Raw genomic sequence first — 25,613 nt, forward strand, 5'->3', positions numbered from 1 at the left:
GCCCGGGCGCGCAGCCGCAAGGCTCGCAGGAGCGGGGTGCGCACCCCAACCCTCCCGGCGCTGCCCCCCTGCCCCGGCCGCCACCCACCCGCCTTGGGGCGGCCTCAGTGAGGAGCTTCCAGGGGTGCGGGGAGGCTCAGCCCCTGCTCGCTGCTCCCGGGAGAGGCCCCGGGTGGGCTGCGCCGGGCTGGGCCGCGCCTCTCACGACGCCTGGGCTGCAGGTCTGGGGTGCGGGCCCGGAGCACGCAGCTGTGCGTGGAGGCAGAGCCTTGCGCGGCACCCCAAAAACGCTGCTGTGCACCGGCACCCCCATGGGACACCCCAGACCAAGCCACGGCCGTGACCCGGGTACCCGAGGACACATGGGGACGTACGTCCCGCCAGCGGGGAAAGGCTGGAAAAAGGGGGACCTGGTGTTTTTGTGCACTCGTGGCGTGGCACAGAGTGATGCTGGCAGTGCCAATGCTGCCAGCATCGCCGAGACGGAATGTAATGTCCTGTGGTGGGATATGAGGGCTTCAAGTGCGGTTTATCCATCTCGCAAGAGTGCATTGATGGACAGAAAGATGTCGGAGCAAGGACTGAGAGCTGTTTTTGCAAAATGCTTTTACCTCCAGAAACCTTCCCGTCCCCGTATGTCATCGACGCTGTGCCTGTACATGTGCTTTAAATCTTGAAGCCAGTTTTAAAACACGACCGGCTGTTCTCGCTCTGCATGGCTGTTAGCCTCTTTTAGGCTGTTAAACAGAACGTGCGCTGCAATTAAAAAAAAAAAAGTGTGATTTTTCCAGATTTAGCTTGTTGTCTTAATTAAAAGTCAGTTCAGGTTGTACGCTAGTTAACAGAAGGAAAAGGTGGTGGTTGGGTGTTGGAGGGGAGCACCAGCTGGCATAGTTTGTTGATCACTTCTTTGCTGTGTGCTCCAACTGGCCTTCTCGCCGAGTGTGGTACTTAAGTCTGACCTAAACCACAGCAAAATGTCAGTGACTTATGCCTGCCTCAGTTTCCCCATCTGTAAAAGGAGAGTAGAAATGCTGCTGGGTGGGGTAGCAGCTCCTGGTGACACAAGGTATCACTGCCCCGTGGTTAGTACTGTAGAGGTGAAAAGTTGGACTAACATCCATTTTCTGAGAGCTTCAGGGCTCACAGGCAGAGCTTATATCTGAAAGCGGGTTGCAGAAGAGGGGAGCAAGGTGCTGTCCTGAGGATGTGACTCTGCTCCAGCTCTGTGAGATGCTGATGGTGCTTAAATGTGCTTTGGAGGAAGGCTCTGTGCTCCTGAACTTGATTCAAGTCAAACTGTGATGTGTTGGGTTAGAAAACCCAACTGTTTAGTAAGAAAGTACTTCGATGTGGGTATCTGCTCATGCTTCTCATGCTTGCCCTTGCACGTGGCTTTTTGGTCACATTTGTGGCACCTCTTGCTCTTGAGGAGCCTGGTTTTCCTGGCAGCAGCTTGACCCTCCTCCACACCCTTGTCTCTGGCTGGAAATGCTGGTCTGGGGTTGTGCAGGAGGTGCTGCTTGAGTTTCAGACCTGGAGGGTGTTTTCCAGGGTACTTTGGTCACCTCTGCTAAAAGGGTCTCTAGTGCAATGCCAGCAGGGAAAAGAAACTTGATGATGGGCAGATTTTTGTGTGTGTGTCGAGAGCAATGCTGGCCCTGTGGGGCAAAATGATCTCTGTGTTTCAGTGCACTCCTGCCCTGTCTCATATTTTATAAGTGCGTTGTAAGTTCTGGGTCAGGGGCTGTGTCTTCCTTCTGCAGAGGAGGACCTTGGACTCTGGTTGTAGTTTCTGCCCCTGATGTGCCCACATGGCACTTGGGGCTATGCTTGTATTTGGGGAGCTCTGACTTGAGGGGCCTTGAAGGGGCTGATGCTGCTGTGCAGCAGCACTGAGCATCCCCTCAGGACAGCGGGGACCCGTGGTATCCTGGCTTGCATCAGCACTGACGTGGCCAGCAGGGACAGGGAAGGGATCTTACCCCGTACTCGGCACTGGTGAGGCTGTACCTCAATGACTGGGCTCAGTTCTGGGCCCCTCACCCCAAAAAGGCCATTGAGTGACTCGAGCGTGGCCAGAGAAGGGCAACGGAGCTGGGGCAGGGTCTGGAGCACAGGTCTGCTGGGGAGCGGCTGGGGGAACTGGGGGGGTTCAGTCTGGAGAAGAGGAGGCTGAGGGGAGACCTCCTGGCCCTCTGCAACTCCCTGCCAGGAGGGGGCAGAGAGGGGGGATGAGTCTCTGGGGCCAAGGAGCCAGCGCCAGGCCCCGAGGGAATGGCCTCAAGCTGCCCAGGGCAGGGTCAGGCTGGCTCTGAGGAAGGATTTCTGTGCAGAAGGGGATGTTGCATGATATCTAGAGAACAGAACAAGATACTGTGTGATCCAGGGAGCCCCAAAGTCCTGCCCGTGCTAAAGCAAAGCCAAACCAATCCTGAAGTGATGAGAGCTGCAGTGCCTGGACATGGTTAGTTTGGTTATTAAGGTTTGTAAATCGGATACCCGAGCTTGTTTTGCATTGCTCCTGTAAATAGTGAACAGGTAACAGCCAGGTCCCAATGAGGAGGAAAGCAAAGATTTGTTTTGTATGGTTTTACCACCATGTTTATGGTCTGGGAAAACCAGTGGTAATTTTCTGATGTGCTGGTAGATAAAGCAGCCATGCAAATAGCCATTTAACCCGCGCCTTGTCTTGGCACTGCCTCTGCAAACTCAGTTTTCCAAGTTCTTATAAATCTTTAAATTTGCCCAGAGGACGTTGCTTGGTGTCTGGTTAGTGCTCCCTGAGGTCTCCCTGCACTTGGGAAGGTGGTGAAATCATTGCAAAGGGTGGAAAAGCAGACAGAACACATTTACTCACGAGCAGAGGGAGGGGTGTGAGAGCAGACACCTCTCAGTGGACCTGCAGTTGCTTAGGGCATCCTCGTTATAGCCAGTCAAACACTAATTGTGGACTTCAGGGGATCAATAAAGTAGTTCCTCTCAAGGAGCACCGTCTAATGCCACAGGGAGGGGATGGGTTAAGCTCTTAAACCAGAGTATGGGGCAGTGGGTTGCTTGAACATACCTGGGGTCAAGATGGCAGTGGTGGTCAGGAGGCATCTAAACCCTGAGGCGTGGATTTGTAGCTGGTTTTGTGTCTTTTTTTTTTTTTTTTTCCCCTTCCCCTCTGGGTCCTCATCTTTCTTCTTTTTTCCCAGATTTAATCTGGCTGTGAAATCAGAGATCCTGCTCTGTGATTTAGCCACCCATTTGATAGGAACAGATTGGGATCAAACGGAGGATTAGGGCTTCGTTACAGGGTGAGTGGAACGAGAGCTTCTGAATGGGAAAGCTTGTTAGAAAGAGGAAATTAAATGAGTGCGGAGGACGCTCTTTAGTTTGCAGGAACTTCATCAATGTCCGTTTAAGCTGTGTTGGATCTGCACTGGTTTAACATCATCCCCTCCTGGGTTGTTTGCAGGGGTGCCTCTTGACTCCCCAAAAAACAGGGTTTTGCTTGGTTCCTTCAGAGATGAGGACCAAATGCAATGTGTAACCTGGAAGGGTTCTTCCTACCATTCATCTCCTCTTCTCCTGCAGGAAACACACAAAGTTTACAGGCAGAAACTGGAAGAAGTCACCAGCTTGCAGACAGCCTGCAGCAGCTCCATACACCGGCAGAAGAAGACACTAAAGGATCTGAAGCACACTCTGCAACGGTAAAGGACACCTGGAGGGTGGAGAAGGCAGGGATAGGATGTTTCTCATTCCCAAAGGGCTGAAATGTTTGGATTTTTAGTGTTTTAATAAGCAATCTGTGTTGTGGTGGCAATTTTGCTCCATATTATTCTTGAGTTGCCTCCACAGCCAGGTAAAATGTTCATAACTGTCCTGAAAATAAAGAAGATCTCTTTGGGAGCCTGTGTGGGTTTGCATCCTTGTAGTATGTGCCATACACTGCAGGACCGTACAGCTTTTGGTCCCTGTGCTTTGCTAGGTGAGCAAAGCTTTGCTCCATAAGCTGTCCTGAAAGACCAGCATCAATTCTTGAACCTGAAGGTGTAACTTGCTCCTGGGTGGATTTACAGGAAGGATCTGTCTCTGGCTGCTCGGCTGATCCCCAGGAGCCACATGCTAAATTCCTTGTGTGCAGGTCTGAATACACCACCTCTGACACCACGGGTTGCTAATGCTGCTGTGCACTGCTCTCTGTTTTATATTAATTGGTAAAACCACAGTTTGTCAGTAAATCATCAGCTGTGCGGTTTGTTACGTCCTGAAATATTTCATGCCTGAAGAGCTGCAGCCTCTGCAGGGGCAGTGCCTGAAACTGTGCACAAAGTTCCCAAAGTGGAAGGAGTTCCTGCAAAAAAGCACAATATTCTTTTAAGTGGTCCACTAGGAAAGAAATACGGGATCTTGTCACTGGGCTGAGATGAAAAGAGAAGCTGATTTATAAACCAGCTGGTTGAAATAACCTACAACAGCATAAACCAGGCAGTGAAATAAAATCACGGTAAGCCAAAGAGTGCTGTAGAAATACAGGAGCAAAGTGTGCAATGGCATTGACTCAACCCGGTTAGCTTTTTAACAGCGTGGGTTTTATGACAACGTTATTTTCCTTTGGAATAAAAAGGAGTTAAAAACATGAACAGGAATATCTTGTTTCCGTGTTCTTGCAGGTGCAAGCCCAGAGCCAGTCCTGAAGAGTTTGCTCTCATTCAGGAGATCAGCACCCAGATCAAGGAGAGGCAAAATGCTTTCTTTGACATGGAAGCCTACTTGCCGAAGAAGAACGGGTATGTGCCTTGCTGGGGAGGTGTGTGCCCCAGGAAAGCTGATTTCAAGTGTTCGCAGCGGTGGTGTTCCCGAAGGATAATGTGCGTGTTGAAGAAATACATGTAAAACTGGATTAGTCATAAATCTCTTGCTGAGCTGCTGTGTCAGTTGTACACAGAATTCATTAGCTGGAAGTGTATGTAAATGTACTGCGTGTAGGCAGTGCAGGTTTTCTTATTAAAATAAAAGTAATCCTGCATTGGCAAAAGATCTTGCAATCAGTGTGTCACATTGATATTTTCCTTTTTTTTTTTTTTTTTTTAAGACTAAATCAGCACAAGAATTTTCTCTCTTTCAGTAGCGTTTTCAACTGACTTAAAATTTATACTTTGCTTCAAGTGGGGTTGCTAGGACAAATTTCTTTCACTTGTCAAAGGCTGTGCAATGCTGCAGCCCCTTGGAAGTTTTTGTCAGAAGATTGTCTTCCAATTTCTCCCTGTTATTTTTGGTTTTGGACAGTGCCCACTACATACCTCACTCTTAGACTTCAGTGCAGAAAAGGGACCAGGACAATAAACTTTTTCTCTAACTTCTTGGAAATGCTGACCAATTTTTACATGTTTAAATCCTCATCTGTAGTCTTACCTCTCCAGTTTGCCTTAATTAAAAACTTACAGCAAACGTGGTTTTGGCAGATGCGCTGGTCTCTTCAGCTCCAATGTGGGTCATCCTGTGGTGTTCAAATGAAACTCACTTGGGTCTGCTCTTGGGTTTTGTCTTCCAGCTTATACTTAAATCTGGTGCTGGGAAATGTGAATGTGACTCTCCTGAGTAACCAAGCAAAGTGAGTGAGTGTTTCCACGTGTGCGAATTTGGGGTTCTCTGGGGCCAGCTGTGGGTGTGGACTGAAGTCCAGAGACGGGAATGGGTTTCTCTGAGCTCTGATAAAAAATGAAACATCGAGGGTGGGCAGGTTGGACCATGACCTGATACTTTGTGTAGCTCTGATGGATTCAGTTCATCACTTGCCTTTAAGCAAGAAACGAGCTCTTATGGACTTAAGCCGTCTAAACGTTTCAGGCAAAACCTCTGTCTCTGGGCTTGGCATGTGGATTTGTATCTGGTTTGAAAAAAGTGAAGCCACATTCCAGTAAACCACCAGACTTGTGTCTGTAAGCACTTGCTATTCCCTTTCAGGTTCGCCTACAAGGATGAGTATGAGAAATTCAAACTTTATCTGACGATAATCTTGTTGCTCGGAGCCGTTGCCTGCAGGTTTATTCTCCACTACAGGTAAGCCTTTTTAATTTTAATCAAGTATTTTGAATAAAAACGTGCTGGGTTTGAACTGTTCCCTTCTGTTAAGGACAGTGGGAGAGGCTCTGGCAATGTTTAGGCTTTGAACAGCTGGAGAGCAGGACAGCTTTTACACCTCTTCTTCGACACCGGCAGGACTTGTACTTTAGCTGCTCACTTTTCCTTGTTTAACTTCTTTTTGGAGTCTCTTGTAACTAAGTGTCTGAGCACCAACAAGCTTCCACTATTCAGTTTTGCTTTAAAATCAGGAAGATGCTGGAGCCGGGGCCTTCCACAGAGACCTCAGTGGGTCTGGGTGAATGCAGGATCATACCAGGGAACAATGCTGCCTTATACAGAGGCTGCCCCAAATCCTCTTGGCCTCGGGGGTTTGCAAATGGCAAAATAAAGTTGGGGAGTTTTTTCCCCCCCAAAGAGTAATGCTCTTCTGCTCTTTTAGTTGATTGGATTTATATAGATCTCATGGAATCTACTCATTGAATTAGCCTGGAAATGCCTTTCTAAATTGGATCATCCACTGCTTCCATGGTGCTTTCTCTCCTTCAGAAGGAATTAATGTCATCTCTGCATACCTGCTTATCGGCTCAAGATCTGCAGTGTTATATCACGGGGCACTTCCCAGAGGAAAGGACTCGGAGCCTGGCGGTGCTGCTGACGTCTGCAGTTCTGCATGTGGATTAGGGATGTTCAGGGCTGGGGCTTTGTGTCTATGGCCTCACTTGGGCAGGTTTCCATCTGCCCAAGGGGAGGAGGAAAAGTAGGGAATTTTTTTTTTAATGTGTCTTTATTTAATAGGATTTTTTTTTACTGTATGTTTTTTCTATCACAGGGTGACAGATGAAGTGTTTAACTTTCTGTTAGTGTGGTATTACTGCACGCTGACGATACGGGAAAGCATTCTCATTAGCAATGGATCAAGGTACTGTGCCACCTGCAAAACTATTTAAAGCATGAAATGTCCTTAAAAGAAAAACAAGGAATAAAAGGTGATTCGGTTTGGCACTGAAGCTCAGCAAATCCAAGATGCTGATACCTCTATGCAGGGTCTGTTGTCTATGTCCTTCTCCATGGTCACTTCCAAGAGCAGATGTGGCCACCTGAGGTTTGGGGAGGAGAAGGTGTATTTCCTAAAAGTCTGTAAGTTCTTGGTGCAAAGCGTTGGCTGGTTTTGGTAGCTATGGGTTAGCTGTAGATGTGCTCTTGGGTGTAAGTGTGTGTGTGTGTGTGTGTTTGGTGAAAGGACCAACCTGAGGTACTGGCTCTACACCCTGTGGTTAGTGTGGCTGCCCCCCAGGTCACTGCCACATCTTGTGATGTGTATGACTAAATCACAGTTGTATTAAGGGAACGTTGGCGATGAGGGGATAATTGTGTAAAGAGAAGTTAACTGAAGGATGATCCTTACTCCAAGGTCTCATTTCTTTATGGCACTCTTAGTAGGATCCAAAGGCAGGGTGGTGAGGTCCTGCTGGCGAATCACTTCTGGAGTATCTCCCTCGGGTCTGGGTCAAGAAGTTGCTTGAGTTTGTGCTTGTGTGGAACCTGGAGTCTGGTGTTAGATTTTTACAATAACCTGATGGCTGCACGTCCCCAGTTTTCATCATCCAGATGGGCTGGTGCAGGGGAGCCGCAGCAGTCGCCGCGTCTCTTCCCGCGGGTGTTGCTGCGGGGTGAGTGGTGGCTGCTGCTCCAATGTTTGCAGCTCCCCGTTGCATTAATTAATTGGGCTTCTAACTTGTCTCGTTTGTCACCTTTTGAGCAGTCAGCATGGTGTTAGCCCAGCTTCCCACAGGCATTCTTGCTCTGAATGCTGCAGAGAGAACTGGTATGCTCCCTTGTAGTGGTGCTTATACAGGGCTGCACCTGCACTTTCGTTAGTAACAGGAATCAGTGTTGTGCTAATTAAGTAGCAATATCTAATGATCAGCTAGGAGCAGCTCATGGCTCTTTGTTTCAGCCAGTCACTTCCCTCTCTGCAGCCAGTTGCTTCTATGATCCCCTCAAAATTGGGGACAAGAGGGAGCGTTTCTGGAATCTTGGCGTTGCTGGCTGGATGCTTGGGGTCCGCACTCCTGATGCAAGAGGGGGTTTGTGCCTGGAGGCAGGCACCAGTGTGGCTGTGTGGTGGGAAAATCAGGATGTTCCTGCTTTGCTGAGGGGCAAAATCTTAAAAACTGTTTTCTGGGAGCTGCTTGAGGACACAGTTCCCAGTGCAGACCGTGGGGAACAGGGATGAAGCAGTCTCTTCCACAAGCACGGCTGTTCCTAGGGCTTCTGTGAGTGTGATGTCTTGGCTTGGGGTGCTTTCCAGAGAGAGGGTATCGCTGTGGGGCCAGAGACCAAGAGGAAGAAAACAAAACATGGGGTTATAAAGTTGATGGCCTGAGGCCAGCAGAGAAACCTCTGAGCCTGGGCTCACTACACCCACTGAGGTTGGTCACAGCAACGAGGGTGCTGTCTTGTGTTAGAGGTCACACACCTTTGGTTGAAAATGCCCCAGATTAACCCATTGTGCTGACTTACCTTCCAAAGCAGCGCCGTCCCTGGGGTAGCTCTTCACTTCTTGATTCTGCCTCGCTACAGCCCTTGCTTTCTGCAGCGTTCATGTCTGAAAGAAACAGCCACCTCATAGGAAGGACTTGGAAACATCACTTACTTGCGTGGCATGGGGAAAAAAAAAAGGGTGTGTGGGCTGAAACTTGTGCATCATTAGTCACGGCGGTACCTTGGGCTGCAGCAACTGCTGCTTCTTGCTGTGCTGGAGAGCTCGTGGGAGCACACGAGATGTGCCCCAGTCCTGAGCTTCCCTCCAGCAGTCGTGGATTCGTGCCCCAGCTAAGCCATATCACCGGGACAGTGTTCCACAGCACCCCTTTTGCTTGAGTTGGGCCATCTATTTTGTTCCCTCTTCCTCCCCCAAGTCAGGATCTTTCTCTTTTTTTGTCTTTAAAACCAGACTTATTAATGCTAAAATCCATGTTTCTGGTCTAACTGCCATGTTTCTTCTTTTCAGGATCAAAGGCTGGTGGGTGTCTCACCACTACGTCTCCACATTCCTGTCTGGAGTAATGTTAACGTGGTGAGTGTGCTCTCGCCTGCTCAAGGTGCTTCAAGCCTTTTTTTCAAGTGTTTGCATCATCTGAGCATTTAAATCCAGTGTGGCCACATGGTGAAGCATCAGACTTCATATTTGTCTGATGTTACAGAAGGTTTCAGTGATAAATACAACACTGCAAGTTTGTATTTACACTGCTGATTAAAAAAAAAAACAAAACACACCAAACCCTGAGCTGTAGTTGTGCTGGTGGTAGCAAAATCTCTGCAAGTCTCCTGATTTCTGTCTCTGTGTAATGAAGCAAACAAGCAGCAGTTTGCTTGAGAGGGAGGACACCACAGAATAAATCTGTTTGGTGCTTTTACTGAACCCAGACTACAAACCAAGTCTAAAGCCAAAAATGCAAGTTGCCTTCCCACGGGTGGTGGTGTTGGTCAAAGAATGCAGCGATGCAGCCTGTGTACAGCCTGGCTCAGCTTTGGCATGAACTGATTAGTTAATCATTAAAAATTGCTTTAAAGCAACAAATGTTTCTGCTCCTGAATCTGTAAGGAATGACATAGCGGCTGGAGCAGAAGGTCCCCTGTCCTCTGTCTGCCCTGAACTACCCTTAGGATAAGGAGCACAACCACGCCCCGCTCCACCGTTTGGATTCTGGATGCAGACGCTGCTGAACGGCTTTGACTGCTGCCTGGAGAAAACTGTGATAAGCAAAGGAATAAGAGGGGGAAGCATTTATATGTGTTGGAGAGAGGAAACCTGATCAATGAGAGCATTTCCTCCACTCCAGAGTTGCCATGTGTGGCTGTAGCACCCTCTGGGCTCCCAGTGGGGGGGAGTGGGCTGGGGACCAGCTGCTCGCTTCATTTGCTAACAGGGTCTGGCTTGGCGGCGAAGGGGAAGGGCACTGCATCATACGCTTTTTATCAAATAGATCTCCTTTGTATTTTGCTTTCAGGCCAGATGGACTCATGTATCAAATGTTTCGCAGTCAATTTTTAGCATTTTCAATATTTCAGAGTGAGTATATCTTACTTTGCTAATTCACGGGATAAAATAGTTTTGTATCTTTATGTGCTTAGAAGAAAAGACCTTTTTTTGGTAAATACTGGAGTATTAAACTGTAGGAATATAAAGACTACATATAAATAGGCAATGTACAAATATAAACTAATTAAATGCTGTTGGATTAAACATTATTAAAATAGTTTGATACATTTGTCATACTTCCGAATAGCCAATGCAGTGATGTTTTCTCTCTTCTCCAGGCTGCGTTCAGTTCCTACAGTATTATTATCAAAGGGGCTGCCTTTACAGACTCCGTGCTTTGGGGGAGAGAAACCACTTGGACCTTACAGTAGGTGAGGTTTTCTGCAGCACTTTGTGAAGTTTTTGCACAGGTTTTAGGTGTGGCGATAGGGAGAGGGCTGTGTGGCCTTCTGAGAGTGAGCTTTACAGATCTGCCACCCCCTCCCCTGCTGCCTGTGTCCTAAGGCAGGAAGGGGAGTGAGGCTTTAGCTCCTTCCTTGGGTTGGGAGAAGACTCTTATCTCCATCAGCTCTTGAGAGGGTTAAATGGAGGCTTTGGTTATCCCAGTCTTCACTGTCCTCCTGTTACCACACCTTCAAGTATATATTTTAATATATTTTATGTATATTGGGGTGGTTGTTGCAGAGCAGGATGGGAATAGCCCTTAGGAGGTGGTCTGGGCAGAGAGGGCTGCAGCTCCAGTCCTGGCTCTTCTGTGCTCACTCCGTCTCTTCTGTCAACCTTTTTCAGAAGGATTTCAGTCCTGGATGTGGCGGGGGCTGACGTTTCTCCTTCCCTTCTTGTTCTTTGGGCATGTAAGTTGGGCAGTTCCATTCCTCCCTCTGGTGCAGGGCTGGGGAGGGTTTGCCACTGCGGTTGAAGCACCATAAAAAGGTGCTTTGGATTACACATACCTGTGGCAAATGTTTCTAAGGTTGGGGTTTTTTGCTAGTAATGAAATTGCCTTTTTTTTTCTCCCCTTTCTAGTTCTGGCAGCTATACAATGCAATCACGCTTTTTGGATTGTCAAGGCATAAGGAGTGCAAAGAATGGCAGGTGGGTGTTGGTTCTGCTCAGAAAAAGCACAGAGCAGGGGAAGAGGGGGTGTTTAACCACATCCTTAGATATTTGGGCATCTGACCCCATATAAATATCTCAGGATGATGTGGCACAGAGCCTATACAAGAGAACTCAAAATAAATGTGAGTACTGTAGAGAAATTTGCACCCACGGGTGACCACACAGACTGAAAGGCAGAGCATGTAGGGGGAAGAAAATATGTATGGGTAAATAACTCTCCATATTCCTCGAGTTTATGGGCATTTACAACAGTGCCTGCTGAGTTGCTGGTGGTTCTTATGGCTAATCCATGGGTTACGCATATAAAAATATGACAAAAAAATTATGGCAGTGAGTCACTTTCAAAACGTATCATCTGTTTTGTTTCCCCACTTTTAGGGATCTTTCCACTTGTTTTCTCAGTTGCTGTCACCCATCAAACATGTCTATTCATTTTCCAGCTATAGAGTTGCTCCTGTAGATCCAGACTGGACCACGTGTAGTGGTGCAGATAATCTGATGGTCTTTATTTTGGTCAGATCTTGCTGTAACTCACGTGCTTGCTTTGTTCAGGAGCAACACACCTTCCCACAGAAACGTGTTATTGCTCAATGAACATGCTTGTGCCACATTAACTGGACTTAATGATTTTATTTTTACTGTCTGGTAGAGTCCAGCAGTGTTAAATATAATCCATGTTATAATATTAAGAAGTCTTAAATGCTACTTAAATGATCATGATAAAAATATACTTCCTATTAACCCACACAGCTGGATGTATTTGGCTGTGATTGTCTCTCCTTGGATCTCTGGACTTGCCAACCAAGCCCCATCAGAGCTCACTTAAATGTGGCCAAAGCAGTACCCTCAGTTCTTACCTTTTTTCCTCTTTTTTTTTTTTCCTCCTCCCCTCTCAGGTTTTTGTGTTGGCTTTCACGTTTCTGCTGCTCTTCCTTGGGAACTTCCTCACTACTCTCAAAGTGGTGCACACTAAACTCCAAAAAAACAAAGACAAAATGAAGAAGCTGTGAACTACCTGTCCTTGGCATGCTGGCTGCCATCCTTCTGCCCGCAGCAGGCGCTGGGTGTGGGACGGATCTTGCTAAACCCCAGCTACACCATGGACAGGCTCGGAAGGACTCATCTGTTCCCGTGTTTGGTGAAGGATCTGGACTCTGCCAGCACAGACTCAGTATTAACGCAAGCATGGCTCTCCAGTCCGCAGTCCTGCTATTTATGTATATTTAATACAAAACGTGTTTGCTTTTTGTTTGGGGTTTTTTTTCTGTATACAGAGCAGCATGTATCTGCCCAGCAAAGCAGCATTGGTAGAATGTGGGATCTACTGTAATTCCAATTCTGGAATGATATTTAACACTTTCGTGTTTTATTATTTAAATTCTGGGTATTGGATTTGCGAAGGTTTATGAACACTCCAGGCTGATCAGTAGCACAGAGCGAATATTGGTTTTTAAAGGCATTTGTTTAGGGCATATTTTCAGTGGCAATACTAACCTGTGTGTACTGTGAAGACAAAAAAAACCCACCAACAAAACCCACCTATCTTTGTACTGTACTGCTGCTATATACACTTTAAAAAAGCTATTTAAAGAAGAGAAATCCTCTTTTGAAAACAAAACCAGTTTTTAAATGGCAGGGAAGTCTGCTAGCCCTCTTCCAGGGAGACCAGGTCATCTGTCCAGGCCTGGAACAGACCCAAAATAAACCATTCAATATGCAGCTGCTTCAGCCCCTTTTTAATAATAAATATACTGTCCTTCAGGTTGTTTTTTCGAGACACTATTTTTCCTTAAAATGGCCTTGATCAGTGGCAATAAGTGCCGTTGTACTTTGGTTTCTGTTCTCAGTATTTTTTTGCTCCTAGTGCCATTCCAGAAAGGGGAGGAAAGGCTCAGCAGAAATATCAAATACTTTCTTTAGATGCTGCACTTGTACCAATAATTAAGAGAATGTAAACAGTTGTTCAGGAGGATGGCAGAGGAGGAATACTGACTGCCATCCTGCTTAACTCCTTGTGCTGCTTGAACTTAACCTGACTCATGCAAATAAGCTTGTTTTGGGTGCTGTAACATCCACACCTCCTAAGGCCAGCTGCAGTATTGTGAGCTGCTTTAGGCAGGGTCTTTCCCAACGGTGAAAGCTTCCTTTGAGCTAGTACAAAGCCCAAATTGGGCATATGCTTTGGCAGAGTGTGACTGGAAAATGATGCCCTTCTCCCAGTAAGTGTGCTCATGAAGAAATATATATATATATATATATATGCACTACAGACTTGAAATGGTTTTATCAGTTCTGTTGCTGCGACGCTAGCAAAATTACCTTTACAGCGTCACTGTCTTGTGGGCATGAACAATAAATTGCAATTTGCATATTTTGAACTACTTTCATGCTAACTGGGATGTATCTTTCTATGTTAACTTCTGACGTTTGCACACCCTGTGAGTTTTTTGGGTTTTTTTTTTAAATCCTTTGAACGCTCCATTTATGAAATGTAAATTGTTTTATTTTGAGAGCGATGCTGGAACCTGCTGGATCCGAGCAGTGGACCTGGTTCTCCAGGGGTGGGGAGCTCTGCACGTGGCGAGTAACTTGAGTTCTGCAGCATGAGAAACTCAGATTAAAAAAAGCAAGATTCCTGCTGTGGAGCTGATGGTAAATCTGTAACTTCCTGTACGTTGATGTTTCAGTTTTGTACCAGGTAAGTTGATGGGTTGTTCTGTGTCTTTTACTGACAAAACTTCATTTCTGTCTCTTCAAAGGTGCCTCATAAGCTGCTCTAACTAGGATTTGCACATCCTCTGGCAGCGAGATCTCAGATTTTAGGAGCAATCACTAGGAGATTCGAGGCACATGTAGTAGGTTGTGCAGTGGGAGCACCCCTCATCCTTAAACAGAACAGGCAAGTGACACCCTCATCACAAAAGGGAAAATTTTAATTTACAGCGGTAGAGATTACTTCATTAGTTAATGAACGTGAGTTAAGTATTTCCCCTAACATGCATCAATATTTGCATCTGTCATGTATTAAATAAACTGTAACAGTTTCTTGTAGGACTGCCTTTACACATAGTAGCTGCTTGGAGTACTTCTAGCTCTGATTGCTGTAAATTAAATACTTTCCATTATAATTCCATTTCTGAATTGGAGCAGCTGGTGCCTTTCCATTGATAAATACCACTTCCTATTCCAGCAGCAGGCCTTGAAAGGTCTCCAAAGGTGCAGCTCTGCAAAGCTGGCCCAGTGGTATAGGGGCAGTAGTGGACACTCCATCTGTGCCCTGGGGGCAGCTTGAGGCCACCACTGCCACCGGCTGAATTAATTTGAAAATGTAAAGACAAAACTTCATTTCTGTCTCTTCAAAGGTGCCTCATAAGCTGCTCTAACATCACTTCTTAAAGATGTGGCTTTTCTGTCACAGGTATTTTGCAGAGGAAGAAAACCCCACTAATCAAGTCATTTAGTAGCAGTTGCTCTTCACTGCAGTTTAAATAGTGAGTCAAGACCTGACTGGTGGTTGTTGGCAGTGAGGAGCAAAAGCCAGATGGACAAAGGCATGCGGTATCAGTTAACCTTGATAAAGAGCTTTGAAAACTTTGTGAGAACAGTGCAAGAAAAGTGCAAAATACTAAAAATAATTAAAATTTTAAAATAAAAATTGTTCTAGGAATACAAGCAAAAGAAAAAAAAAAAAAAAGTCTTTCAAGTTATACTGTTTTAAAAATCATCGCTTGGCTCTCACGCAGTCAATGCTGTCTTGCAGTCCAGATCATAACACTGAGCACACTGTCCGTTTTTTTTGGCGCTTGGCTTTTTTCATGGCATTCAGTGCGATGGTAGTTGCTTCTTTAAAAACCTTTTCTATGTTTTCACGACATTTTGCTGAGCACTCCAGATAAACTTCTGCATTAATCTGCTGACAAGCTGCTTCACCCTGGAAAGAACAAAAGGTAAGAAAATATATGTAAACCCAATGTATGAGAGAAGGAAGGTGAGATGGGAAAGAAAGGGAATTATTTTGTACATCTTTGTATCATGAGGTCAGGAAGAAAGAAGCTGCCTCTGAGTATAGTGCTGGAGTGTAAGTGGCATTGGTAATAAACTGAGGCACTGTTAAATAAACTAGGCTTTTTCCTCCTATGTTGATCTAGAGCCTGGCCTAACAGTGCTGTCCATTGAAGACTATCTAAAATGCGGACTGCTGTAAAAAATCTTTCTCAGGGTTAAATTCGTTTAAAAGAAATGCAGAGGTAGATACTTAAGTGAGAATAAGACGTCTACACCATGGTATTTTTTTCAGGCCTGGTCTTAACTATTATGTGATGTCACCTTTAGTAATGAATGTCACATGCAAGAACAGAATCTGGAGCATCACTGGGGCTCGGCTGAAATCCTCGTATACACAAATGGGTGCCTGTGTTTCTCAGCCTCACCCAAACGCATGCAATGGGAACAGACTAGAATCTAAAACGTTTGCATGCAATCCTGGTTGCACAAAATCACTACAAACAAAACACAGCGACTTCTTACTTTGCTTGTGATCCTTTTATTGTCATTGCAGAGTCAGCCCCCAGTTTTGAATGCTTGTGAGAGCCTTGGAGTGTGAATTCCAGGTCTGCAACCCACAGCTCACAAACTCTGCATTTATTCAGTATAAACCCTGGGAGTGGGGTCACTTGAGCACTCGGGCTTCTATAGGGGGATTTTTCTTCAGCATGTTTAAGCGAAGTTTGTCTCCTTCCAGTTGTTTGTAAAGCTGCAGTGCTGGCAGATACTGTTCAGCTCCTCTGTGCCTGGCATTGGAAACATCACGTCGCATGACTCAAGATGCCATCAGCTGTAAAAGACTGAGGTAGTGTATATTTAAGGGGAGAAAAACCAAGTGGGAGGGCTCACATAGGAGACAAAGTTTGTACATTGTGTGGGCCCTGGAATCTAATTGCATGAGGCCTCAGCAGACTTGCCAAAAGTGTTTGTTCCTTGCCCTGAACCTCATGTATGAGGGTGATGAAGGGAGTTATTAATGCAAATGAGGGACAATCTGCAGCTGTTCACGAAGCGACAAGATGGGCGTCTCATCTTATGCGCAAGGAAAACAAGCTAATAGTCCCCGTGTGGTTCAGTGGTGACGCAGTTGCAGTTTCTTTTCTTGCTGTTTAGAAAAAGTAGTGATTCATTCAAGGTCATGGTGTACTTAACCCTGTTCCCCGGCCTTGTGTCTCAAATGGTTCGAAAGCCGCTGGTTTTGCTTTGAGATGGGAGAAGGATGGCTTTGTAGTTTAAAAAAAAAAAGAAAAAATGGGAGACCAGAGCAGAAAGGTCTTGTGTGACATGGGACAAGGTGTTCCATCACTGTTTCTCCTGTACCTAGGACAGCTATGCCAGTGTTCTAACACTAGTTGTAAGTCTCGCTGCTTCATAATACTTAAAATTGAAAACATGTGATATGTAGATTTTTTTGGTTAAGATTACTTTAGAGACTTCAAACAAAAGCCTCTTATGTTAGAGAAGCCTTGGAGATGTTTATGCTATTGTCCTTGAAAGGATTTATTTTTAAATAGTGTTTGCAAAACACATTTTTTCCAGGATGGTCAGTATTTTTAATCCTGTAATGTGCATCCTAGCATCTCCAGTCTTTATCACAAGTCTGATCAAAGTACTAGTGATGGGAGCAATGTATGCTAATAAAAATTACGAAGGGAGTCAAACTTGTTGGGGCTTAAAAATTTGTAACAGCCGTAACCCAGCTGTGAAAGGGAACAAGAATGAGATATAACGAGCCTAGAAGGCGTAGCTAGTTAGTGTCCTTTCAGACACTCCAAAATATGCAAAACAGTCTTCAAATTTCTCTTTATTTTGGTACTAAAACTGGGTGGTGATTTGGCCACTTCCAGAAGGGACTTACAGAAACCCCTGTTAGTGCTGACAGTCAATAATTTCTTTACCTGGACACTGCAGTCACCTAATTTTGGAGTGTCTGCAATTGCACTTGTGAGGAACAATGCCATGGAAGTAAGCGTGCTTTATCTTTTGTCAAGAGGACACTGCTTTAAATTCACTTCTCTTTACCTGGTTGTAAGTAATGGGTTCCTGCTTAGAGGCCCTGAGCTTGCGCAGCTGTTCTTTGTCTTTCCGAAGGTCTGTCTTGCACCCAATCAGTACGAGCGGAACGCCTCGGCAGAAGTGATTCACTTCAGGATACCACTGATGGTAGAAAAATAAAACTTTCACATCTGGCTTTTTAAATTTTTTTCTGAAATCAAAACAGTAAAGCCAAGGAACAGAACAAGCACTTAATATATGCTGCAATTTCAGAGTTTTGAAAGCTGTTAATCTAGTGGTAGGGGCCTGACATGCACTATTTGCATTACAGAAATATTTGAGTCCTACCCAAAGTCAGCTGCTTTATAAAAACATAGGTGGCATCTGTCACCGTGCCAAAGTACTTATTTAACATCTGCTTAAATTCAGAAGAGCTTCTCTAAAGTTGTATTTAAGAGCAGAATTTGGACTGAGTCTTGCTTTGTTTTGCTGGTGCTCTGTACAGGAATGCTCACTTCTACTTCGGAGCATTACAGAAATCCTAGTACAGACAAGTGGCTGCTTACATCTCCCCTGTAGTTAAACATGCATGGGGTGGAAGCAGGCTTGAATGTAAAATGCTGGTGTGTGATGTTGGTCATGTGAGACTGCTGCAGATACAGCAGCGATCTCACAGCTGGTGTTTGATCATTTTAGTGTAGTGCAGAGTCAATCCCAGCTCGGAGCACTTAGGAGCTGTGGAGAGGTGAGCTCCAGGTCCAAGGTCTGTGACCCGCAGCTCAGCGCGTGAGGAGTGATCTGTGCATCCACACGCCCAGGGTACGGGACACTGAAAGCACTGGCTTTTTTAATCTGACATATATCAGGTGTACGCAATTCCTTTAAAAGGTTGAAGCAATTATGAAAGCCTCTCACCTTAGCTGCTACGTTATCATAGCTAGTGGGGTTCATGACATCGTAACAAATTAACACGACGTTTGTGTTCTGGTAAGAAAGTGGTCGTAGCCGATCGTAGTCCTCCTGCCCTGAAACAGAGAATGTTTTGGATGAAAGCAGCCTCTGTCCTTAACAAGCAGTATGATGGGAATATATAAAGATCCATACCTGAGTTCAAGAACAACAGTACTAGAATTGCATAGACTGCAAGTTTTCCACACTTGTACAATTTCTTTCCTTAAATGCAGGAGATTCCCCTTCACTGACAAAACTGATGCTTTAGAATATAAAAACATGTCCTTGGCAAGTTTTAATAAAAAGCCTGCTTTGTCCTACTGCTAAGTACATAGAAACAGTTCTAATCACCAGTTGCCAAGCTGCTGCTCACAAGCAAAATCAGCAAGAGGAATCTGACAGTTATCGATTAAAACATTTGTAATTTGGCAGTGGCTCCATTCTCCCAAATACATTTGCACATGCGACGCCGTGAGGGAAAGAAACACCACATCTGCGAGATGTGAATGCTGAAGTCAAAATCTTGGTGGCAAACTTGCTTTTCCCAGCCCAGAAAGCTGAGAAGCAGCAGCAATTAGCACGCTGTGCCTTTAGCACCACTGCTCCTTGTAGCACCCCGTGCGTGATTTTACAAGACGTGCCGCGACATGAGCCAGGCTTAACTGGTCTTTGAAGCAGGACTACACAGCAAATCTTAGGGATGCTGCTGAATTCTGGAAAAGCAGGGGATTTGTCATACTTCTGATTAGGGATATTCTAGCACGTGATGTGACAAGAGGAAGCTAATTTGCTTGAGAACTGTCCCTTTCCCCTTGCTGTACATATAACTTAGTGGTGATCACCACGCTGGGGTCTGCAGGTGTCTTGCTTTGAGAGAGTCATTACCAGATATAGTTGGCTGCTCAGTAAAACCAATCTTTAGAGATTTTTACAGAGACTTAATAAGGAAGAAACCATGATTTAAGCAGTCTGTAGAAGATCTATTTGCCACCTGAATGCTGCCCCTGGAATCAGGTATGTCTCTGATGCACCAAATTTCCAAAACGAGACTTGGGAATGCCATTCCTTCCCACGATCACAACATAAACACAGCCCAGAAACTGCCCTACAGGGAAGTTACACATCTCAAATCTTTGTACTGATATTTCAAATGAAGGGATGCTGAAAATTTCAGCATGCCCTGACTTTATACCAATTATTCCCGCCCTGGCACCTGGCTCAGTCCCAAGTCACATACTTACCACTCTTAGCCAACATGCTTGGCTGTAGCTGCAATTTGAAGAATTGCAGATACCAGAAGGCAAGTAATTCTATAATACTTTGCTCCCCTCCTTAATTTAAATGATGGATCGAGAAACAGGTTATTACAAGGCAATCCCTACTGGGTAAGCCATTACTCAGTTTGCCTGAGATGTTTGTAAAACGGGAATCTCAGGTTTGGACTACTCTGTATTTGAGTTCCTGCAAGAGCAGCGTGCTCCATGGGCGAGATGCAGAATGAAGGAGGATTGATCCCTCAAGGTTTAATCCAGAAATAACAGACAATTGACAAAATGATGCATGTTGTATAAACATTCAGAGCAAAGACTGTAGTGCTTAGCCCTTCTTACTTTCCCAAATCCACCTACTTGTCTGCAACTCATTTACCAGTTTGTCGCTGAGCTAATCCTCTAAATGCATTAAACGCATCAGGTACCAAACTTTTTTTTTTTCTCTCCTAACTTTCTCTAGTGTTATGTGCTGTGTATGATTTTCTGTTTTCCCTGTTCAAGTTCATGTCTCTAAGCTTTTACCAATGTAGCTTGTAAAATGAAAAGGTCTTCCAAGTTATTGGTGGCAATTTGCGAGGCAGACAGGATTGTCCCCTTGGAAGAAACGTGTTCATTTGCTTGGAATCAGAACATACAGCTAAATTCACACTCTCCTGGATGGAGTAACAGAAGAGGTGTCTTCAGTGTTGTGACACAAATATGCGGTATTGCAAGTCAGAAACTAGATATGCCCCAGTGAACTGCCCCTTCATCTTCACAACCAGCTGTGCAGTTGTTTTTCTTAAGCAAACTGAGAAAATAAATGGATGAGAAAATGCTGCTGTATAAAATGCAACTCCAGATATCTTTGGAATTTCAAATACAGAGCACAGAACAAGGTGTAGTGCAGCGACCACAGGGGGAAGGTTAGATGGTAATTGCTTAACTCGTATTATGGTCGGATGATTGCAGCGCTCACTTGGAAGGAGAGGAAGCTATTCTCGAAGAGCTCAGATGCAGTTCTTCAGTTGCTGAGGATGTAAGAGGATCCAGATCAAGCTGTGTCTAAACATTGACATCCTTCTCACTGAAAACAATCCCTTTCACCCCCTGTCCTTAAGTGCTGCTGATGAAATGCAAGAAAGGGCCTGGGAGACTTTTTTTCTGTAAAGCTGCTCAGTCTGTGGTCAGAGCTAATTTGGCACAGATTTAGGTCTTCTAGAAGAAGAGTTTTAAAATGAACCTGAGCACTAACTGAATGTATATGCAAAGCCCCCGTGTGCTTCCTCAAGCACAGGTAGCTGTTTTCTTTCCCCAATTAACAAAAAGCATGCTGTGGAAGAATCAGTTAAATACAAATATATGTGTGAGTGTATCTGTGACTTTCCTCTGCTTGCCTCAATTCACTGTAGCATCAGGGACCCCATTTGCTATTTTTAAAGAAAAACTTTGCGAATTTTTTGCAAAGATCACACTCCTGCATGCCTCTGTGACATGCTGTGTAAGCCACTGGTGGGGCGGGACCTCAGGTGATGGTTGAGGGTGAACTGGAGAAGTGAAACCACAGATCTCGGTCTCACATGCCTGTTCTCCTCTGTTCTTCTTCACCCTTCACAATTCACCACCGAAGAAGTGCCAGCCTGCACGTTGCTCAGCTCAGCATCCACTGCCACTGAGGGTAAATGATAGAGTCAAGACTTCCCAGCCTAGGAGTCTACCAGCATGTCCATTGCCACCAACTGCCAGCGGGTAAGGAAGAACACAATATCCTGTCACCCAGAGCAGCCAACCACTTCCTCAATATGGCCACATGTTATCTGTAATACTCCACACTCATACTCATGGTTTAAGATCGACATGGAACCATGCGATGGTGAGCCCTCAGAGGCACACAGAAATGCACCCAATTCTCCTTGCTTTGTTATTCTGCAGGCTCCATGGGAATACCATGGTTCTTAGCTATGATTTTTTACTACTCATTTTTTAAAAAATGGGGAAATATGTTCTTGGCAGGAATAAGACCAGTAGAAGAGGACACTTGGAGTGTGTGTGGGGGGGCACACTTCAATTAAAAAGTTGGGGTTTTTTTGTCTTCCTCGGGCACACCTTCCCTTTCAAAGTTACGGAAAATTATTCTTGCATATACCAGCTTTTAAAATTTCTCTTAAGGCCTCAGAATGCTGTGCATCTGTCATTACAGACCTGAAAAACCCTACTGGAGGCTTTGCGTGTGCTTCCTGCCAGTCAGAGTGAGCACCCACAATGATGAGACATTACTTCCTCCACAGCCCAGCAGAGCTCTTCGCTTTGGTCTGAGAAAGTCCTGCACTGAACAGCATCAGGCGTTGAACCTTGTGTCTGAACTGCCACTAAAGCATCGACACGGCTCCCCTAGTATGTAAAAAACCAACAGAGTTAATTTACCTCTCAATGCCTTTGCCTCAGTCGAGCACAGCAAGAAATGGAAACTTAATTGGGTAAGCAGCTGCAAAGCCTGTTTGCAGACAAGTGATGTTACAAAGCCTTTACACATTGCATATGTATACCACCAACTTCCTGCAACAGCAAGAGGTGTCTGATCAGGAAGATACAGTGGCACAGTACAAAAGTCTCACAAAAATCTGTTATTCTAGCATATTTTAGACTAACTCATTAACTTCATTTGTTACCAAAATTCCTGTAAAGAAAACCCACAATCTTTTGTAGCTTGGAATGTTTGATTTTTAGGTGCTTTATTTGTGTCCTTCTCCTTCAGTAAGTAGGACAAGCTCAAAGTCTCAAGCTGCACAGGAGCTGACAATACAAAGAATCCTTCTAACTTGAAACAGCCCACGGAGCTGAACCTGTCCTTTACCTTCCCATGACACTGAAGTACATGCAGCTCTACTTAGTGTTGCTCTTAGCAAGATCCTATATCAAAGTCCCTTCTGCACATGAAGATCCAGTGATGCTTTTTAGAAGAACAGCTTTGCCTTCTCCCCTATACTGCTACATAATGCTTCACTTAAGCCCTTCACCTCAGAAATGGGTTTACATCCTTTTGATCCCATTTAAATGACTTTCTGATAATCTGAATGATTTGGGAACCTTTCAGACTTGAGAAGAAAAACACAAAAGCTGTCTTAGGATTTTAGAAAAAAAGCAAGACCAACTCAAGCAGTTCAGTAAGTCAGATGATTCATAAAATAAGACTGACGTGCTGCACTGTTAAACCACTGTAATTCCAGTAGCAAGTTTTATGTTTAGACTCCTCTTTAAACTGGAATTGCTGCTGTACACCCAGCAGATCATCACCCAGCTGAGAGAGGAATTTAATGAGCTGCTGCTGCGTGATATGACAGAAACAAGTCAACATACTGAAACACTGATTGCAAAACTGCATGTCCCGTGCTGTATCCATGTGGCAGAGGGACAGGAGCTCTCTTGTCTCCCAAACTGGACGCTCCCCTTGCTCTTCTCTTGCTTCACTATCTGAACTTAGAGGACAGGACACAACTCTTGGTCTCAGTCCAACCCTTAAGGAACTTAGTATCAGTTTTGTATTATTAAAAACAGGATGGGATTAAAATGTGTCCTCAAGTGACTTCTTCCTCTAGCATAACTTCCAGCTTCAGAAAAAGGATGAAAAGCTGCTTGGAGTATAGAGTATGACACCAATCTGTAGCATAAAACTATGTAAGCAGCTCTGAAACAGAACCAGAACTTGAGTCTTTCCCCCTCCCAAGCAAATGCCTTAACTGAGGTGGTAATGTCTTCCCTTTCTTTGCACTTGATAATCTTCATGTGTCTTATGCAAAGTAAAAGAAATTTAACAGGAAGGGAGGAGAAAAGTGTCAGCAACCTCTAGCAACTTGTAGCCTGGTGGCCCTAACACTGTTCTGGGTGGTGAAGCATGTTGGATTTCAAGGTTTCCAGGTGAGAAATTGAAAGCAATTGCTCTTTCATGGGGAAGAGCTCTGCCAACTAGGTAACAACAGCATCTCTGCTTCCCAAAGTGTCTTATGATAGACAAATATGCTATTCTTTAATGGGGCAGTGCTTTGGTCCAAGGCAGTATTTATAGCTATGAACTAAATGTGGAAGGGTAGACTTTTCTGCTAAAGTTACATGCTTGAACAAGGAAATGGGGTGAAACTGGGGACAAACTTTTTAGCATGGCCTGTTGCGATAAGTCATAGGGTAATGGTCTTAAACTAAGAGGGTAGATTTAGACAAGCTATAAAGAAAAAAAAATTATGGTGAGGTTGGTGAAACACTGGAACAGGTTTTCCAGAGAGGTGGTACATGCCCCATCCCTGGAAACATTCAAGTCTAGGTTGGATGGAGCTCTGAGCAACCTGATCTAGTGGAAAGTGTCCCTGCTCACTGAAGGGAAGTTGGACTAGGTGACCTTTAAAGGTCCCTTCCAACCCAAACCATTCTATGATTCTGTGATAAGCTGCCAGCCCTGGGTTCAGTGAGCACTCTCCAGGCTGCTAGCAGCTGCAGGTCTTGCGCAGAGCTGAACTCCCTGCGTGACGCAAGGAGCCGGGCACTTATGTCAGGCTTGCGAGAGTTCAGTGCTGCAATATCGAACTTGCCCTACCTACTGCCATTTCTGCAGCCAGCCCATGTTCCTTAAAGCCTGGAAAAGACTCCAGAGGCAAATGCTGGAAGCTGCAGCATGGTGCGAGAGCTGGCCGAGTATCAAGAACTGTGTGACAGGCAAAAATTCCACACCGACAGTGAGTAAACATGAAAACTTGACAACTTCACTGTGGCAAGTTCTTTGTGCCAACACGCTATATTAAGGAAACCCCTCTTTGGTTGCTCACACAAGATTTCAGACCTTGTCTTTTCCTTTAAGACTTAAACACAAGCCCCTTGCCATTCAGTAGAAGCTACATTATCCAAATCACCGGACTCGAGAACATTGACACAGGAAGATAGAATGGCAAATTGGGTGCTCAGGATCTTACTATACTGCAGTAAAGATTACTAATAAAATTCACTTTTAGATTAAAAACCTTTAAAATTATCTATTCAGATATCATGTATGGTATTCAACAAGGTAAGTGTGTTTTACTACTATTAAAAATGAATATGGACTGCATTCAGTTCTTACTTGTCTTGGTGCAAATTTAGAGCAACTTCACAGCCTTGAACTGAAACAGATGATTTACACTGAGCTGAAACGGAGCACGTGTCAATTTTAGGGTTCATTTAGGAATGCAGCTGGGTAACAGTCTGGCAACTTTGAAAAAAGTTGAACACAAAGCGTTTCACAAGTTCCTGAAATGAACCTGAACAAACTACCAGCATTCTCAAGTAACTTTTACTGCTATGGCCCTTTTATTTTGAACAGAAACCAGCCCTTTTTGCCTTCACTACTTGACCACACATGGCAGGAGGTTAAAATATTTTCCTGGTTGATTGTGTTATGCTTTGCATCTGGGAACTGGTATGCTTTTAATACCTTCAGATATGTTTGCTATTTGATGTGATTTTCTTCATAAACTGTGTTGTTAAGACGATGAATGAGTCCATGGCTAGAACTGCCATTAGATGAGCAAACCTTTAGTTTTCTGGAAGGCACATCTATGCACGCAACAGGTAATGGTGGTTGTTTTGTTTGTACTTCAATCTCTAGCGGTCCTAACTGTGATATTACGCTCAAAGTATGATAGAAAGCAGTTTGAAAATACGTCCAGCTTTACAGTCTTTGAGTATCAATCCAGTTTAAGTTGACGCAACAAAAGCAGCTGGAACAGAAATAAGGGCATGTCCCCAGGAGCTGTGTTTTATGCCGGTAAAAGCAGTTTCTGTTTATTTGTTTGAAATTACAAAATCCTGAGGGCAGGTTTCAGGCTCGGTCCCAGGCCGGTGACCCAGCACGGTCCCATCCCACCAGGCACACAGAAACTGCCTCTTGCCGCCCGATACTGTTGGGACTGGGAAAACGGAAGGTGTGATGCGAGAAACCCCTTACCTGCGGTATCGTACAAATTCAGGGTGACCTCCTTTTTGCCCACCGTTACGCTGGTCGTGTACTTCTCGAAGACGGACGGCGCGTATTGCTGCAAAGGGAAGAGAAGCGGTTTCCACCCAGGGCCCAGCAGGTCGCAGCCCGCTCGCCGGGCGGTCCCCAGCCC

At 45.0% G+C, this 25,613-nt stretch overlaps 2 protein-coding genes across 2 annotated transcripts; one reads left to right on the forward strand and one right to left on the reverse strand.

Moving 5' to 3' along the window:
* Positions 1–3,078: 3,078 nt before the first annotated feature.
* TMEM120B (transmembrane protein 120B) lies at positions 3,079–13,972 on the forward strand. Its single transcript, XM_026859969.1, has 12 exons — positions 3,079–3,090; positions 3,583–3,701; positions 4,665–4,781; positions 5,546–5,605; positions 5,959–6,054; positions 6,908–6,997; positions 9,092–9,157; positions 10,092–10,153; positions 10,402–10,494; positions 10,913–10,977; positions 11,150–11,218; positions 12,139–13,972. The coding sequence occupies exons 1-12, from the start codon at positions 3,079–3,081 to the stop codon at positions 12,250–12,252; spliced, it is 963 nt and encodes a 320-aa protein (XP_026715770.1). The 3' UTR covers positions 12,253–13,972.
* Positions 13,973–14,658: 686 nt separating this feature from the next.
* RHOF (ras homolog family member F, filopodia associated) lies at positions 14,659–25,545 on the reverse strand. Its single transcript, XM_026859713.1, has 4 exons — positions 25,451–25,545; positions 18,197–18,306; positions 17,309–17,443; positions 14,659–15,173 (listed from the first exon to the last, which is right to left on the reverse strand). Exons 2-4 carry the CDS (start codon positions 18,230–18,232, stop codon positions 15,009–15,011), a joined length of 336 nt encoding a protein of 111 aa, XP_026715514.1. The 5' UTR covers positions 18,233–18,306; positions 25,451–25,545; the 3' UTR covers positions 14,659–15,008.
* Positions 25,546–25,613: the final 68 nt, after the last annotated feature.

This window comes from Athene cunicularia, assembly GCF_003259725.1.
Source record: "Athene cunicularia isolate RWA chromosome 15 unlocalized genomic scaffold, athCun1 chr15_part1, whole genome shotgun sequence".
NCBI lineage: Eukaryota > Metazoa > Chordata > Aves > Strigiformes > Strigidae > Athene > Athene cunicularia.

Excerpts from the sequence above, each read along its gene's own strand:
- TMEM120B (XM_026859969.1), top strand. Across the intron at positions 3,702-4,664 it reads CTGAAGCACACTCTGCAACG|GTGCAAGCCCAGAGCCAGTC; the intron begins GTAAAGGACACC and ends GTGTTCTTGCAG. Across the intron at positions 10,495-10,912 it reads CCACTTGGACCTTACAGTAG|AAGGATTTCAGTCCTGGATG; the intron begins GTGAGGTTTTCT and ends AACCTTTTTCAG.
- RHOF (XM_026859713.1), bottom strand. The coding sequence starts at position 18,232 with ATGAACCCCACTAGCTATGATAACGTAGCAGCTAAG. Across the intron at positions 17,444-18,196 it reads ATGATAACGTAGCAGCTAAG|TGGTATCCTGAAGTGAATCA; the intron begins GTGAGAGGCTTT and ends TTCTACCATCAG. Across the intron at positions 15,174-17,308 it reads AACCCATTACTTACAACCAG|GGTGAAGCAGCTTGTCAGCA; the intron begins GTAAAGAGAAGT and ends TGTTCTTTCCAG.